Source organism: Doryrhamphus excisus, linkage group LG7 (genome assembly GCF_037039965.1).
Source record: "Doryrhamphus excisus strain RoL-2023G ecotype Guam linkage group LG7, RoL_Dexc_Guam_v1.1, whole genome shotgun sequence".
In the NCBI taxonomy this organism is placed as follows: domain Eukaryota; kingdom Metazoa; phylum Chordata; class Actinopteri; order Syngnathiformes; family Syngnathidae; genus Doryrhamphus; species Doryrhamphus excisus.
In genome coordinates this window covers 21,604,645-21,617,253 of record NC_136363.1, presented here as the reverse complement: position 1 = coordinate 21,617,253, position 12,609 = coordinate 21,604,645, and the positions used below count along the sequence as shown (strand labels likewise).

General features: G+C 44.7%; 3 protein-coding genes across 3 annotated transcripts in view; 2 read left to right on the top strand and 1 right to left on the bottom strand.

Annotated features, from left to right (window-relative positions):
• cnksr2a (connector enhancer of kinase suppressor of Ras 2a) overlaps positions 1–6,517 on the top strand; it is a 28,603-nt gene extending 22,086 nt beyond the window's left edge. Inside the window, exon 24 of the mRNA XM_078792435.1 lies at positions 2,543–6,517. Coding sequence (XP_078648561.1) covers positions 2,543–2,590 — 48 coding nt within the window. The 3' untranslated portion in view covers positions 2,591–6,517. The remainder of the gene's footprint in view (positions 1–2,542) is intronic.
• Positions 1,354–5,834, bottom strand: smpx (small muscle protein X-linked). Its single transcript, XM_058059396.2, has 5 exons — positions 5,689–5,834; positions 4,386–4,435; positions 2,505–2,591; positions 2,126–2,301; positions 1,354–1,681 (listed from the first exon to the last, which is right to left on the bottom strand). Exons 2-4 carry the CDS (start codon positions 4,419–4,421, stop codon positions 2,146–2,148), a joined length of 279 nt encoding a protein of 92 aa, XP_057915379.2. The 5' UTR covers positions 4,422–4,435; positions 5,689–5,834; the 3' UTR covers positions 1,354–1,681; positions 2,126–2,145.
• A 323-nt stretch (positions 6,518–6,840) lies between the features above and the next one.
• Positions 6,841–11,262, top strand: mbtps2 (membrane-bound transcription factor peptidase, site 2). The gene is made up of 11 exons (XM_058060972.2): positions 6,841–7,203; positions 7,456–7,604; positions 7,756–7,894; positions 7,974–8,077; positions 8,148–8,275; positions 8,745–8,863; positions 8,950–9,130; positions 9,194–9,291; positions 9,374–9,569; positions 9,682–9,757; positions 9,907–11,262. Exons 1-11 carry the CDS (start codon positions 7,129–7,131, stop codon positions 10,127–10,129), a joined length of 1,488 nt encoding a protein of 495 aa, XP_057916955.2. The 5' UTR covers positions 6,841–7,128; the 3' UTR covers positions 10,130–11,262.
• The last annotated feature ends 1,347 nt before the right edge of the window (positions 11,263–12,609 follow it).

Genomic DNA, 12,609 nt, shown 5'->3' with positions numbered 1-12,609 from the left:
CACACACACAGAGGCAGGTCTGGCATGGTTTAGCGTCTATCCCAGTGGATGAACTCATTGGTAAATACAGCTGCCTGTCTGAGTCCAAGGGCTCCGTCGCCAAGGCACCTATCTAGGCCCTCATCACCATAGCGACAGGAATAGGAACACTGACAAAACTCAAACATCAAGCACATCAATTTTTTTTTTGACAAGATGAGGCCTTGAGTGTCAGGACAAGGAGCTGGATCAGGATGCTAAGCTTGTGTGCTTATTTTGGTGCGGGGATAGAGTCACTTTATCAGGTTGCAGCGTGTTTACCGTCTGTCTGGTATCATGTCCTGCTACCGAATGCCGTGTGCTACTGTTCGTCTGATGCGCACAATACCCGTCAGCATGCGCGCTATTGTGTTCTATTGTGGGCTCATCAGCTATTATTTACGTTATGTGGTGATTCGTGCTTCAAAATAGATGCACCCCTGCAGACTGGATGTGCTCGTGCTCACTTTGGAGTGTTTTTTTTTTTTTGTATTTTGTATAAGAGTTGCACTGGAACGCAACAAAAACAAGCATCACGCCTCTTTGCAACGCCTTCTTCGCTTTCACACAAAGTCAGATTGTCCCGTGTGGATGTTATCATGGCACCCTGGCCTGATGGAGGCTAAACTTAGCTACAGCTGCTCTGCATTTCTTTCTCTCCTTCTCTGTGTGCGCGTGCTGCATGTGACGTGATGATAGAGATAAGGGAGGTCATTAAAACATGATGGACAATGTAATCACATCTTATTCTGTAGAAGTAGTCAGCGTGCAGCTTGTATAGCAGCATAGATGTACTATAGATGTAGTACAGCTACTATTGTCTAAATGGTTGGCAACACAAGTACTGGATGTATGAAGGTCCATGTTCCACAGCTTACACTCCTCCACCTTACTTCCTTCCTGTTTGAGGATGCCCCATGGATGCTGAATGGGGTTCAGGTGTGGAGGAGACCCAGCATTTGATCATCTTGGATGTGATGAAGAAAACTCTTATTCCAATGAGGAAAAAAAGTCTCAGTTTCATGGGAATAAACCCGAATATTATGAGGAACAATCACATCATTTTAGTTGAATAGAGTTGAGATATTATCATATAAGATACAAAATAAAGAAAATGGGAACTGGGGAAAAAGTCATATCAAAATAGGGAGATTATTTTTTAAAGTTGAAATGAAAACTGAGAAAAAAACACAAGTTAGTGAAGTTGATAGGAATAATATATGCTTTTCTCCAAAGCATCCTTTCACTTTTCAGCATGTGGACCTCTCTGGGAAAGGTTTGGACACCCCTGCTGGAGGCAGATTAATTTAAAGGCCATAAAAATATCAGAAAATATCAGAACCAAGTTCCTTTATTGTTCCTGCAGATGCCACTTTCATCGGAAACACACAATAAGACAAAAAAAACAACCCAAACCAGTACAAGACATGAACCATAAAAGAATGTTAGATACTAAAACGTCTCTTTGCCGTTGATGATGGCGGTGGTGGACTTCATAGACATCAGATTGCTGCGTTTTGTACCAATGATTTGATTTATTCTAGAGATGTTTGACAGTTTGTAGGTGTTGAGCATGTCACACGAAGCTGCTGATGTTGCCAAACACCATCTCCATAGCAGCAGGCCAGTCTGTACTGTCCTGCTCGCCGCCTGGACGCTGGTCCTAAAAGACAAACGCAAGGCATCATCTGACCCGCAAGAAACCATGATGATAATACCCAATTCTAATCAACGCTGTGAGAGAGGTACTAATGTTATTCATGTATTCATTGTGCCCATCACGGTCTTGTGCAACCGTGCTGCATCATCCCGAGAAGCATATCTAATATTTCTCTGACCTTATTTAGTGACATGAGAGGGTCAAAACACACACACGTCTCTTATATGTGACACACACACACATTTAGGGGGTATAAATAGAGCCTGACTCAGCCCCGCCTGTCCACAAGCACAAGGTGTGCAGACTCTAGCGCCCTCCTGTGGCCACAAAAGAGACTGCAACCACGTCAAACTAACCCAACAGGCAAAAATGTACATCATAATTGAAGTATTTCCGTTCAATTTACATGTAAATCAACTAAAATAGCATTTTTATTGGCATTGTCACCTTGCCCGGCAGCACAGGTGCTAGTCCTTGGTGACCCATCGTAGCTCGCTCTTGACGTTCTGCAGCTCCGAGAGGTCCACAGCCGGCCCCGGCAGCTTGACGGCGCCCGACAGCATCTTTTTCTCCTCCGGCGTGTGCGCCGTCTCCCCGGGCTGCTCATCCGGCGGCGAGGGAGCCTACGGGATGTGGCGGCATTAAAAACATCATTGGTTCTCAAACCATGGTGCGTGTGCCACGGGTGGTGCACAGCATTATGCTAAAACTACTCAAGCAATTCCTACGGTGGATGTGGATGGGACCGAAATCTTTAGTGCAGATCTGGATAAAGAGATGGATCTAGGAATTGTTTACTTTGTCTTGGACTTTTGACGTCATTTACCTCATGTGTGTCTCCCGTCTCTTCTCTCCTCCTCACAGGATGTCCCGCCCCTGGACGCAGAGCTCCCATCGGGATGTTCAGATTAGCCTGAAGGACGGCGAGACGACTCAATGAGAAACTTGAGGTGTGTGTGTGTGTGTGTTCTTTTGACTCGCCGCAACTCCCTCCTGTATTGCCCCTAAAAGGAGCTTAAAGTCCCACTGGGGCAAATCCACAAGTTGGTGTACAGAGAAAACGTGTGCGGGCTGCCTCAAAGAGGATTCCATTTGCAGCATGTTTGCCGCTAACAATCACCGCCTAACATTCCAAAGATGAAAAGGAATAATGCAGCTTATATTGATGCCATGAAATGATGTTTATAGAGGGTCCTGGGTGTCCGTGCTGTTGGAAAACTGCAGTAGGTTGCTATTGGGAACAATGTCAAGCAGCTTTAATAAGGTTTTTATCATAAAATGATCTTAAGGTGTTATTGTGTTTCTTTGGCTAAGCCAGGGGTGTCCAAACCATTTTTATATACTCGATAGTGGATCTCACACATTTATGATGCTGCATTCACAGCCCCACAAATTTGTGGATTTTTGGCCAAACAAATATTTATTTGGCCAAAAATCAGCTGCTTTTTCTGTGTTTTTTCAGTGGGTAATCATATATAAATATGTCATGTTTATGTCTTTACTGATCATGTTTTTTTTTTTGGTAAGGGTTGAGATTTAGCACTTTGTCCGGCGGACCTTGAAGGCACCATAGGCCATGTGTCATGTTTAAAGACCAAACCTCCTGTATTGTTACACACGGACACCCCTGAGCTCGGCCTTATAGTATTTCTATAAATGAACTTCTGTGTTTAATAAGGAAATGATGTATTTAAAGACGTTACAGTATGTGTACTATTTGGCATGTGTGTGTGTTTTTTTTTAATTCTGATGACATTATTGTGACTCTGTTCTTGTGTTGGAGAGACAAAAGATGCCTGACTCATGGTTAGACGAGCAAACGAGCACAAGGAGGAGCGAGAGAGGCGAGAAGCCATGGCAACGCATCCGAACTTGAGTACACAAGCCGCCATACAGTATATACAGCACATACGGTATACTTAATGACTCTGCCTCGCTGCAACGCTGCAACGCTACACCACAACTCCAGCCTCTTTGCTCTACATGCACAGTGTCAAAAAGTGTACTTGCCTTCACCAATAAATACTTAAACGTACACAAGTGGACTGTTTGTTTTCTATGCAAACACCAAGTCATCTTGTTAGCATGTTAGCTTTGCAGAAACAAAAAAACAAATCAGAAGGTGGCACTGTGCGGGTTTATATTTTAATGAGCTGCCCCTATGGCTCGTGTCCAAGAACGCTTTGGAGTACTTGCTAGTATAAAGTACATGTACAGCTATCCTCAGTTATTAGTGCCCAATGACTTCTGGGCCCCTGGAAGACGTTTTACTTGACGGCAGCCATGTTTTTCATTTGACACACATGTGCTTGTTAGTCCCTTTTAAATTTGCGTACCAAATTTTGTGGTGGTTCGGCAACCCACAAAGTTACAGTGGGTTGTTTGTAGAGCGGTGTGTGAGAAATTTCAAGTCATGACCGCTATGGGGTTTATTCATGGATAAACTAATAGCACGGGTAATAGAGTAGGGGTGCAGGTTTTGACACGTTTTCACCTGTTTGTGTGCAGCGGTTCAGAAGTAGGAAAGTGCTAATGCTAACATTTGATCAAATCTGCCTAGCAACAAGTAGCCAACAAGGAAATATGGTTCTGCTGATACGTTTTCTGCATCTGCTACCATATAAAGCTGCTTATTACGTTTTACCTTTCCTTAAACACACTTCCACACACTGAACGCACCAAACGTGTTTTGTTTTGTTTGTTTTACCTGCAGGGCCTTGACGTTGGACGAAGGTTTGGACATAATCTCCACTTGACCTGCAGAGAACACAGACATTCAGCATCCATGTGTGTGTGTTTGTCGTCATGTCACAATGGTGCAGCCCGGGGATAGCATTTCCGTTGCTTAGCGACTGTCGCGGAGAATGGCAGGTAGAGTGTGCATCATTGATGGGGGGGGGGGGGCACAATAAAAGAGCTCAGGTTCAGAGTCCCCTCTCTAATCATGTGGGATTCCTTTACAGAGACTAGAAAAAGCAGCTTTTTTTTAACACAGACAGATTGGATCACAATTAGTTCATTCATCAACCAGACTAGACCAGTGGTCCTCAACGGGTGGGTTGGGGCCCATACGCTGGTTACGGATCCATTGTGGGTGGCCATAATTTATTTTGACATAAATTTAGCAATATTTTAGTCAACTTTCTCTGTGAAATATCTGATTTAGTGGTACTATTTTACATTTATGGATTATTTGAATGCATGGTGATGTCATGACTTCAATAAAAGTGTAAAAACTATCAATTAAAAATGAAGGAATTAAATAAATCTAAAAATGAGAATGACCTAAAAGTGTAAAAAAAAAAATAAAAATATAAATAAAAATCATGACACAATGAAATGTAAAACTTGGAATTACAAATTTAAGTGTAAAACATGATAGATATAAAATGACTTCAATAAATAAAGTTTAAAAAATATCTAAATAAAATAATGATGGTGTTAAATAAATATAAAAATGTAAAATGACTTCCATAAAAGTGCATTGCAACTTAATGCCCATTGGAAAATGTTGGACCCGGGTTGAGACCATTTGGGAACACCTGGACTAGAGGACTTTTTGGACATGTCTTTGCATCAGGGGCAAAGTGAGTGTCCGTTCCCAGCCTCTTCCTATCAGCGCTGGCCATGTAATCGTAGAAGTTTCTGTGGCCTATTTAAGCTTATCTACGGTCGCTTTGTGGGGGGGCGCTCGCTCCCTGGCTCGGTTGGTTTCCAGGGTGCCGCTTGTGCACAACAATAACACACTGGCCCGCCCTTGATGTGACAAAACACACACACACGTGAGATCATGCATTGTAGAAAGAACTACATGACCACACTATCCCTTTCACCTTTACCGACATTCAAGCTGCCTTGCAGAACATGAGATATTAAACACCTTAAATTCCAGACTAAACACGGCGAAAGGAAGCTTCTTTAGATCTGAAGCTACGTTACAAAACCTCCTGATGCTTGTCAGGAGCTTTCCAGTCAAGCAGGATGATAACGCTCAACTACAGGCAACTTACCTGCTGGTGATGATACAAAACTCCTATTGACGGATGGCTGACTTTACACACGCCTCCTCGCATTAGCTCCCTACTCCTCTCAACTCCCCATCTCCTCACTTCTCTCTCTCCACGCCTCCTCTCTCTTCCCTCCTGCCTTTAAGTGGTGGCAGGATTCCTCTCATATCTGGGATTTGTTCTCACTATAAATAGACGAGCGATACACACGGAAGGGACCTGCTTTCCATCCCCACACACACACACACACACACGGACGCGTTCAGAGACGGACCACAGCATAGTCAAATAGTGTCACTGCGCTTGACTAGCCTTCATTTGAATTTTTCGTTTTTGTTTCGGTGAGCCTCAAACAGTAAAATGTTCTGATGAATGAACAACTCACTGCAACACCAGACTTGGTTGAAAAAAGTGCTGATTTAAGTGAAGCATTGTCTTTGGACTGCAAAGAAACACAACCTAAAATGCTCTTGAGGTTGGTGACAAAAATGGCACTGCCCTATTTCTGCACTGACACACACTCAAACCTGTTCACACACACACACACACACACACACACACATGCACATTCCTGGTAAATCCATCAATAGTGCAGGTAAATGTGTGAATGGCGTGTGACTGCCCTCTTACCTTCTGGCTGTGCCCGTGCCCTGCCTGCACGCTGTCAGGTTCTCCAAACTACCTGACCTGTTTCCGCCTGTCCTGATTGGCTCGGAGGGATGCAGTGCTCCTCCTCCAGCACCCCTTAAAAAGAAGAATGAATTTTAAGTGTGTGTGTTTCTTTGCGTGCATATATCTACGTAGTATATTCTTTTGATTCATATTCTCTGAGGAGTTGCTGTTCCACCATCATAACCAGGAACTTTCATAACCGGGACATTTTTTATATCAGGGTAATTTTTTGTAATTTTGTATTTTGTAATTGTATTTTACTTGTTTTGTTTTTCCTCTGCAAATACGCTTAAGAGTCCGATTCATCTCATACTGCACTGCTACTGCAACGAGGTACATTTTAGTGTACATTTAGTATACATTTTACTAGCCGGATAACAGTGAGGGTTTTCAAAATCCCACGTATATTGAGGGTTTTTAGTTTATGTACATTTAAAACCAATGTATAGTTGTCTACTCGTCATTGCATGTTTTTACAGGACTTTTATGCATCTGCACTTCTGTGGTTTAACACTTGATGGCAGTAGCGAGCTATTCTGTCTGCAGCTAATCATAATACACGAAGAACAAAACCCGCGACGCTGTCCGGAAGTATATTCAATCTGTGATATCCCTCTCATTATACTGGATGAAACATTCATTATTTTATCGAGTGATGTTTGAAACTTAAAGACGTGTTCGGCAACTTTACATCCGGCGGTCGGCGGGTGTCTTGGAGAGATGGCGGCATTCCAGAGTGGTTGACGACGGCATCCCCGGAGCTGATGCACCATGATCCCCGTGTCTCTACTAGTGTGCGTGATGGCAGCCTGGAGTGCTGTGTATCTCGCAGACACACTACTGAGGGTAAAACACTTAACTTTGTTCATTTTGAGAGTTTACTAAGGGGTTTCAATGTTTTCGATTGCTACAGAAAGCGCAGTTTGTACTAATAGTTGACGTGCTAACTGGCTACGGATGCTGCTAGCTAGCATCAATCCACTGCTATTGACTGTCCTTGACTGTGTCACCCAAGTTTATATAAGGCTACAAAGCCAGACTGACACCTGACTGTTGCTAAAGTGGATGGACAATAATTTTATTCGCTTTCTCTTGCAGTCGTCGCCCACACACCGGATCAGCTATGAGTCCTGGTTGGCCAGACGAGGTCTGATGCTGTCCCCTTTCCACTTGAGGTGGCAGACCTGCATGTTCAACAGACTGTTTGCGTACTGCGCGCGCATCCGGCCGCGAGCTCTCTACCTGTGGTGGGCAAGATCCTCTATGACTGCAAAAATGATAGTCTGTGCTTAAAAAATAAGTCATGCTATTCTGAGATTGTGATTAAAAACATCCAACAGGTGTAGCTGTGGTAAAAAAAAAAGCTAATTTAGTATTTCTCCTCATTATCCCCTCCAGGTTCAACAGTGGTCTGGTGTTTGGGCTGGTGGCCATGTTGGCGTCGGTGGTGCTGCTGGTGAAAACATTACAGCAGACCCTCGCGCAGATGACCACCGACAATCCTCGCATGGGCGCCCAGCAGGCACTGCAGGTGGTGGTACGTATGCCGCGCTCACACTGGACACCATGTTTCTTCTCTTGTGCATGCAAACTAGCTGATAGATGTTTTCCTTCAGGTGCCCGGCGTCAACCTCCCCACCAGTCATCTGGCGTACTTCTTTCTCGCCCTGTTGCTCAGCGGTGTCATCCACGAGCTGGGTCATGCGGTGGCAGCACTGAGGTAAAAAGGTTTTTGTGTTAGCGCCACGCCGACATGCCTCTGCTAAGTTTACAATATGGTGTTCCTGCAGGGAGCAAGTACGAGTGAACGGCTTCGGCATGTTTGTGTTTGTGGTCTATCCCGGCGCCTTCGTGGACCTTTTCACCACACACCTGAACATCGTGTCGCCCACACAGCAGCTTCGCATCTTCTGCGCCGGTGAGGGCAGACGCCATTAAGTAGATTATTTTCACTCAATCCTCAAACCATCAAATCATCCCGGCCTACCGTGAAGCAAATTTAATCCAGGAATATTGGCAATGCACAAACAGCATATTAAATTAATACCTTTCTGACAATGTCAATCAAAACTCAGCATTATTTTGTATGGAAATTATTCATTTGTATATCAATAGACTCTAATGAACCAGTGAGTGTATATTATTGCCGCCACTAGAGGGCAGCAAAGCACATCTCCATGTCCCGCCGTGTTTGTTTATCCTTTCTGGTCACAGCTGAGGTTTTCTCAGCGTGTTCCTCACACTGATTGTGTTTATTATTTATTCTCGCGGTGGCATGTGATGCAACTTTAATGCTTTGTTTACCCCAAGACGCAAATCTGCTCTTGCCTCAACCTAAAAATATGTCTTTAAACAAATAACACCCTTTATTGTTTTTCTTTTTCCAGGAGTGTGGCACAATTTTGTGCTGTGTGTGGCGGCGTTGGCGTTCCTCTTCCTGTTGCCGCTGTTCCTGTTCCCTTTATACACCAGCGGCGTAGGGGCTCTGGTCACTGAGGTTGCACCGGTCAGTTCTACATTCTACAACTGATTTTGTAGCTTTTTAAAATTGCTTAGCATGTTTTCGTGTGTGTGTGTGTGTGTGTGCATCAGGGTTCAGCTGCCGATGGACAGCGGGGCCTCTCCGTGGGGGACATCGTGACGGGCCTGGAGGAGTGTCCCGTCAGCGGGGTGGAGGACTGGCACAGCTGCCTGTCTCACCTCTCTCACACGCCGCAGACGGGATACTGCGTCCCCGCCGCCAGCCTGCAGCCCAGCTGGGCCCACGGACGAGGTGCGTGTAAGGTTCACCTTAATCGGGAAAATATCATTACCCTGATTGGATATTTCCGCCTAGCGTTCAAGCGCCTGGATGGGACGATGGACTGCTGCAGCAACAACAGCCTGACGGACCTCTGCTTCTCTTACATCAAACCGCAGAGCCGCGAGCGAGAGGTATCACACGCTAATGCAAGCAATAACATTAGCTCCGCCCACCCTCTGAAGCACTTCCTGTGTCGCTTTTGCTCTCGTGCAGTACGCCTGCATGCCGGTGCGTAAGATGGTGACGGGTACCCAGGTGTGTCGCAGCGACCGCGACTGCGACTCTCGCACCAGCCTCAGCGTTTGCGTCACGCCCTCCCTGGAGAACCAGACCCGCTTCATCCGGGTCATGCACCCCCCCGCCGCACACATGCTGTTTGTGGGGTACCCGCCGCATCTTCAGCACGCCGGTAATTTATTTATTAAGATCTCGAGGATCAACCAGATCTGCACCAAAATTCTGCACAAAGTAACTTTTACATAATCCTGACAAAACCGCCTCTAATGTTTTATTTCTTCCAGTGAGTCTCACCAACTTTGTGCCCCGCTTTGGTTTCCTCCACCTGGACCTGCCTGTCTTCTTGGAGACATTCTGCAAGTATCCTTTTCCATGCCTCCAGAAATGAAAGGGGACCTATTATGCTTCTCTGACCTATAAATGTTGTTACAGTGTCTCGTGTTCAATGATGCCAATAATAATAACTGTAATAGTTTCCGCTTGTAGTCCTTATCCCTCCTGCCTCCCAGGTATGTATTTTCCCTGTCAGGCGCCTTGGCCGTGGTCAACTCCGTGCCGTGCTTCGCTCTGGACGGCCAGTGGATGCTCAACGCCTTGCTGGAGGCCACGCTTGTCAACGTGGTGACGGACCGCCAGAAGCGCGAGCTCATCGGCTTCTTCCTGCTGCTGGCCGGGAGCGCCCTGCTGGCCGCCAACGTGGCGCTGGGTCTGTGGATGGTCACGGCGCGGTAGCCGTGATGGTCAGTCCCTTTGTGGAAATAGGAAAAAAAAAACCTGATGCTAGCCTGTGGACCACTATACTGTGAAGAGACTACGTTACCCAGCAGCCCCCAGGTTTGCCTTTTATACTGTAGTACTACCACATCAAACCAAGAGCACATGTGTGAATTAAATGCAGGTGCTGTATGGAAGGATGTGAACGTGGTTAATGTGTGCAAATGTCTCATTTAGGGAAATTCATTGATTTACAGGAGGGGAATTACTTCAGCTCCAGCACCCCCCTCCCTTCTCTCTTCAATTGCCTTTGATCACTTCCATCACAAGACCTAAACATGCCTCACATACTGTACTTGTTAAACACTGAAGTATAAAAGGTACACATACTCACCTCGAGTGAATGATAATGCAAGATCATCCATGAACAGCACATGATGGTGCATTCAAGGACCGCCAAAATTTTACCTGTTATCACATATTTATTCATTACCAAATTATGTTGGATGTTTAGTTGTTTTTAAGAAAATTATTATTGGGGCTGTTTTGAGAAACTTTTTTTTTTTTTTTTTTTTTTACATTTTTTTTTTTTTTTTTTTTACATTGCATTTATTTTCAACAAGAGTCATAAAAAAAAAAGTTTATGGCCAAAAAGTGAAAAAGATGTGATTTAGCATGTTTAGATGTTTACATTTAGGTATATTGGACTTGGGTAAAATGTCAGGATCAACCTAAAATGCACCAAAAGAGGAAAATAAAGGGAAATTAATCTGAAGTTACCACCAACTGGGCTTCTCTATGTGTTCTCCCCGTGCATGGGTTTTCTCCGGGTATTCCGGCTACCTCCCACATTCCAAAAACATGCTAGGTTAAATGGCGACTCCAAATTGTCCATAGGTATGAATGTGAGTGTGAATGGTTGTTTGTCTATATGTGCTCTGTGATTGGCTGGCCACCAGTCCAGGGTGTACCCCGCCTCTCGCCCGAAGACAGCTGGGATAGGCTCCAGCATACCCGTGAATGTATGTATGGATGGATAGAATCCTTGTCTGAAGTCTTCCCCCTTTCTAGTGATTCTTTAATTGTAATTGTCTTACACTGTGTTGATGTTGGAGATGATGAAAAATAAAGTCTGTCAGGTTTCATTTGTACAGGGGACAAAGATGTATAGATTAGTTCTCCAGCTTTGTTGTCTCCCCGCCTCTACCCCCGACCAACAGGTTAAACATTGGACCCATAGTCCATACCGGAGAAGGATACGTAAGGAATGTTAATGTTTGTGTTCAGATTACGTTTGAAGGTTGATTTGTTTCCATCTCACGCTTGTGTGTGCTTGCTTATCTCACGCTAATGACGACCTGCAGTGTTTGGCCAAACATCCGCGGGAGGCTGATGAGGCAGCGGAGGACAGACTGGGAGGAAATGGAGCTGCTCAAGCTCAAGGTATGCTCAATGCATAAATTTTTTTCCTGAAAATGTGTGTGGAATCACCTTTTTCAGCTGCTACTGTTTGTACTGTACGCCCCACCCCACCAAATGAATGGATATAAAATGAAAACTTCACATGACAACCACTCATTAGACCTAATTTATGACTTTGGTAAGAATGGCGGCCTTTCTCCCTTTCTGCTCCTATTCTGGCTATATGATCATCAACTCTTCACATCCATGCCGTGTATTCTTGTTAAGTGACAACAAGCCAGGGCCTCCCTTTTCGCTCTTTGCTCTTTGCTTGATGAATGGATGTTTTCGGCAGCGCAGGAAGTCTATAAAAGGACTCTGTAGGCGACGCCCCAAACCCTAATGAGCAGATGTTGAAATAGTCCTCGCCGCAATGGAATAGGGAGAACGGGGTGGGGGGTTGTTATTGGGAAGACCAATCATGGGACCTTTGGTATCATGTTCCATATTGTAGTGGAAGCGTGTTTTAGTAACACACCCTTTTGTGTGTCTGTCGCTTTAATGCTAATGAGTTGTGAGGCTGTCTTCAACCAAGGTAATAAATGTCTTATGTCATAGCTATGAGCCACAAAAACGCTTGTTTGTTGTGGGTCATTTAAACTCGCAATAAAAGATCAAGACTGGTGCTTGTCTCACCAAAGAATTAGTGACACCCAGTGACCAAAGTAGAATACTACATCCATAATTTGAATGGTGGTCTTAATGGCTTATACTTATTTGTATTTTAGTTCACTGAGCCATTACTATTATATTATTATCATCCCAGCTGTCTTCGGGCGAGAGGCGGGGTATACACCCTGGACTGGTGGCCAGCCAATCACAGGGCACATATAGACAAACAACTATTCACATTCACATTCATACCTATGGACAATTTAGAGTGACAAGTTAACCTAGCATGTTTTTGGAATGTGAGAGAACCCACACACGCACAAGTACAACATACAGCAAACTCCACACAGAGATGCCCAAGCGGCCACCACCATTGTGGCATAACAGGGGACGTTAAATGTGGGTTCCATCATTATCAGCAGATT

Excerpts from the sequence above, each read along its gene's own strand:
- smpx (XM_058059396.2), bottom strand. The coding sequence starts at position 4,421 with ATGTCCAAACCTTCGTCCAACGTCAAGGCCCTGCAG. Across the intron at positions 2,592-4,385 it reads CCAACGTCAAGGCCCTGCAG|GCTAATCTGAACATCCCGAT; the intron begins GTAAAACAAACA and ends GCCGTCCTTCAG. Across the intron at positions 2,302-2,504 it reads AGACGGGAGACACACATGAG|GCTCCCTCGCCGCCGGATGA; the intron begins GTAAATGACGTC and ends CACATCCCGTAG.
- mbtps2 (XM_058060972.2), top strand. The coding sequence starts at position 7,129 with ATGATCCCCGTGTCTCTACTAGTGTGCGTGATGGCAGCCTGGAGTGCT. Across the intron at positions 8,078-8,147 it reads CATGCGGTGGCAGCACTGAG|GGAGCAAGTACGAGTGAACG; the intron begins GTAAAAAGGTTT and ends GTGTTCCTGCAG. Across the intron at positions 9,570-9,681 it reads GCCGCATCTTCAGCACGCCG|TGAGTCTCACCAACTTTGTG; the intron begins GTAATTTATTTA and ends TATTTCTTCCAG.